The 4471-nt window shown below is 33.3% G+C and overlaps 1 protein-coding gene and 1 long non-coding RNA gene across 3 annotated transcripts in view; one reads left to right on the top strand and one right to left on the bottom strand.

Moving 5' to 3' along the window:
• Window positions 1–1710, top strand: part of LOC112151172 (zinc transporter ZIP12) — a 14846-nt gene extending 13136 nt beyond the window's left edge. The window contains exon 12 of the mRNA XM_024279885.2: window positions 1315–1710. Within this exon, the coding sequence (XP_024135653.1) occupies window positions 1315–1443 (129 nt within the window). The 3' untranslated portion in view covers window positions 1444–1710. The remainder of the gene's footprint in view (window positions 1–1314) is intronic.
• The window catches only part of LOC112151175, a 32216-nt gene that overhangs the window by 23369 nt on the left and 4376 nt on the right, over window positions 1–4471 (bottom strand). The window contains exon 2 of one of the 2 annotated variants that reach the window (XR_002920090.2): window positions 2729–2828. This is a non-coding gene — a long non-coding RNA (uncharacterized LOC112151175). Of the gene's footprint in view, window positions 1–1286; window positions 2829–4471 lie in introns of those variants that run through there. The other variant, XR_004949819.1, reaches the window with a different exon arrangement.

A 4471-nucleotide genomic window follows, 5' to 3' on the forward strand; every position in this document is an offset into this window, starting at 1 on the left:
ATAGGTGAAAACACAGAAGCTGATAGCTGAAAACGTAGAATATGATAGCTGAAATTGCTGAAGCTCATAGCTGAAAACACTGAAGCTGATAGCTGAAAACGCAGAATATGATAGCTGAAATTGCTGAAGCTGATAGCTGAAATTGCTGAAGCTAATAGCTGAAAACACTGAAGCTGATAGCTGAAAACGCAGAAGCTGATAGCTGAAAACGCAGAAGCTAATAGCTGAAAACACTGAAGCTGATGGCTGAAAACGCAGAATATGATAGCTGAAATTGCTGAAGCTCATAGCTGAAAACGCTGAAGCTGATAGCTAAAAACGCAGAAGCTGACAGCTGAAATTGCTGAAGCAAATAGCTGAAAATGCTGAAGCTGATAGCCAGCTAAACATGTTAGCTAAATGAAAATTAGCCTAAAAAAATAGAAATACAAATTAGGTTAGCCAAAACAGCTAGCGTGTAGCTGAAATGTTAGCTAAACTCCAAAATAGCCTAAATAAATCCCCTTAAATGCCAAAATAGTCCAAAAAGATAACAGAATGCCATTTTAAAGAAAACTTTAAAGCCATAATTTTCTAACATTTATGAATAATAAAAAGGCAGCATTAATAATTAAAGAATAAATCAACTTAACATTAAATAACTTTCAATCATTTACTCTCCATAAAAATATATATTTTTATCAAAATTGTACAAGCTAAAAATAAGCACAAGATAAAATCGGGCCATTAATAACAGTTAAATAAAATGATCTGGAGGGCCGAATAGAATTACCCCGAGGGCCGGATGCATGAACGTGCATGAACATTGTCACTCTACAGGTTCACAGAGTGGAATACAACCTTAATATTTTGTGCAGGTAACCCGTCTGTCTCTCAGGTTTTTGCCCACAGACACGCCGTATCCACTCACGAGGGCAGTTGTGACTAAAGTTTTAATTGTTAAAACATTAAACAATCTATAGTGCTGCATATGTTTACCACAGTTTTGTGACACATGCATCCTGTCACGGTTGTAGGTATTCACTGATGGAAAAGGTGCCTGCTGCTCTAAGCAGGATTAATAGGTTATTTAAAACGGATGATTGAACAGATTAGAAATCAAAAGACTAATAATAACATTTTTCCAGAAAACAACATTTTTTAGGTTTAATAGAGGATTAAATGATCTGATTTGTGGATGAATTAATCTTTAGATTAAGGCTGTACACTTTCCCAATTGTTTATGTGTTGTTTACTGTTGTAATTAATTTATTTTCTTTTAAGTCTGCCACTTGCAGACTTTAAACTTTATTTTTTATTTTTTTTTGTCATCAGCTTCCAGAGATGAGTCGAGTGAAGAGCGACAGACCCGGCCTGACGTTTCTCCTGCAGAACCTCGGCCTCTGGATGGGCTGGGCCTGTCTCTTCTTCATCGCAGTATTTGAACACAAACTCAAATTCTGAGGACAAATCTTCACATCACACGTTTGTTTTCTTTGTCTGATGAATCTGTTTGTTTTTTTTTTTTGCAAAGAGAATGCTTTAAAAACTCTTTTTAGAGGTGTAATTACTTATTAGATTCTAGTTATGTTAACAGAGCTTCATTACTTCATGTAAGACTCTCAGTTTTTATATTTGATGTATTATTATTTAGAAATGTTTTTTTAACCGTGGGAGATTGTGAGGTAGTGGAAACGGTTCAACTTCACCAAATAAATAAAATAAATGTTTGCCAGGATTTCAGTTCTATGATCATCCAAAAAGAACCAGATTTAACATTGAGTTGGTAGAAAATGAAAGATTATGAAATACTTCTTACTTTTGTCTGTTTGAATTTTATTCAACACATTTTGATAAAAAAGACTACAGATTGTTATTTATTTTATTTATTTATTTCACATGTTTGGAACCCTGTGTGCCCTGTGATTTATTTTAGGAAAAAAATGCAATTTTTTTCAAAAAAGGTTGAAAAACACTAGTCTAGAATAGAATAGAATAGAATACATTAGAATAGAATACATTAGAATAGAATAGACTAAAATAGAATAGAATATGGTTAATTTCAACCACTCGAAACAAGAATAATACATAAACAAGACAACCAACAGAGGATTACATCCATACAAAGACATATTAAACATAAAATCGATTGGAAAATACAAGTAATTAATAGAATAGAATGGAATAGAATAGAGTAGAATAGAGGCTTTAATAACCCCAAATGAAATTCAATGACACTATTACATAACAAAAAATTAAATATTAAAATGTATAAAATAAAAACACAATAAAACCGTCAAATATATTAAATAAATAAAATTCAAAGTGGCTTTCTTTTGAATCTCATTCAGGATTTTGCAACTTTTAATGGTAAAAGAGATCATAACCCACTAAAAGCTGCAAAGTTCTTTAAAAAAATACACTTCTTTTATGTTTTTTGGCCGTTAAGCCATTAAATATATAAAATTTAGCTTTTAAAATATTTAGAAAATCAAATTATCCCACTTTGCTTTGAAATCAACCTTTAACTAAATGACAAAAATGTATTTTTGTATTTATTAAAGCATTTTGAGCTGTCCATATTTATATAAAATGTGTATAAAAAGCTGCAGATGGTAAAGAACTTCTTTTTTTAAAACCTGCAAAGTGTTATTTATGTTGAGAGAAAGTTTCAGCTTCTCATCTCTGCGGTATTGTTCCTCGTTTTTGAGGCCTTCCTGTGATCTAATGTGAGGGCATCTCCACCCACCTGGGCGACTCGTTCTCTTTATCCACCAACCTGGCTGACTAATCCAAGACTGAAACAGCGACCCACACAACGCGCACGATCTTTAGCCGTCCAAGAGGGCCTGTGGAGGATGGAGAGAAAGAAAGGGAGGAATTTGTTAGAACAATACGAGAAATAAAAGACAATTAAAATTGGATTTGTCGTGTTGATGGTGAGTGGGATCACTTTAGTTCAAAATGTGACTGTAAAATTAGTCAAACCAGCCATGAAGCTCGTCTCTTTTTGAGGATTAGCTTGATTCAGGTTTATATTGTGATTATGTTGCTTTCTAGGCTCACTTGTCGACGCTACGCAGGGATTATTTGCACATCATGTCAGGAAAAGCTGACTCCGTTTCCAATGACTTCCTGAGTGATGCTCAAACAATAGCAGGAAGCGCCTCTTCTCGGATTCTAAAAATGCCAGTCTCTTTGGCATTTTCAGGAAAGTATTTCGCATTTGTGTGAAAATCAGCAAAAAAAAAAAGCTTTTTTTTTTCTCTCTTTCTCTGCAAGTCTGTGTCCTCTCCCGCCAACTGCTGCCCGGATGAAGGAAGGAAGGGCTTTTATCTGGAGCGTGTTGCTGCAGCACTTTCTCAGCTGAAATCTGCCACAGAAGGAGTTCAGTTTTGGGGGTCATCACAGAGGAAAGAGTAGAAATACAAAAATATTTTTATTTTGATTTGATTTGAGTAACACATCGGGATTCACACCGTCAACACAGAATATTCAGTCGATTTTCAGCATTTCTAAAATCAAAATTGTTTCTGCAAATATTAATAAAAAACCCTAAAAGAAAAGAGGATTAATTTACAACAATGTAGGAATTAAGCTTAATTATTTCTTTAAAATTGAATTCAGGCTCTTTTTATTTGAAAGAACAATCTGTAGTGAATTTATTCCTGCACAAATGTGTGTTTTTTAACTTCTATTCATAATGTGCTTTCTCATCTATCACTCATTAAAATCTGTCATTTTTTAGGATTATAATTTCTCTGATCACTTACTATTTTTGGACAAAAACTTTTATTTTTTTACTTTTTCAGGATACATTTGTACTCATACCACCTTAAATATGCCAACAAATCCACCTTAAAAGTCATAATTTAGTGATTTGGAGGTTAGTCGTTAGGATTTTGCACTCTAATTTTATTTTTTTATATATATTTTTTGGTGTTTTGTCTCATTCACAGCCGTCTTCATTTTCGTGTATTTAGGCGTGTGGTTGTCAGGTCTTCTGTTTTGTCATGTTTGAGCTTATTCACGAAAAGTTTCTGTCTTTTGACATTAGCAGCTTCTAAGGTGGAATCTGTAAAGACACAAAAACAGTCTTAACTTCTCAGATTTTTCTATTTTAGCTTTATAAAATTGCATTTTTGCATGGATTTAAAAAATATTTAAAAACTCATATAATCCAACAAATGAAGATTTAATTTTAGTTGATGTTCACATCCTAGAAAACCTCAGCAGTATCATTGTGACAGGTTTTTAAAGGGATCACACAATGACTACAGGTGGTTTATAGTTTAAATGAGACTTCTTTAAAGTCAAAAGCGTTTTAAGCCACCAGAGGGCAACGGCAGACAGTAAAGTCAGCGTATGTGACAGATATCAAGTGTTTTTCTAAAACTTTTGTGGTTAATATGAATTGGACTCACTGAGACGGTCAGATTATGAATGTAGAGAGGTTATAGGCACTTATAGACAGTTTTTAATTTGTTATACT

The sequence above is a fragment of the Oryzias melastigma genome, linkage group LG20, assembly GCF_002922805.2.
Source record: "Oryzias melastigma strain HK-1 linkage group LG20, ASM292280v2, whole genome shotgun sequence".
Classification (NCBI taxonomy): domain Eukaryota; kingdom Metazoa; phylum Chordata; class Actinopteri; order Beloniformes; family Adrianichthyidae; genus Oryzias; species Oryzias melastigma.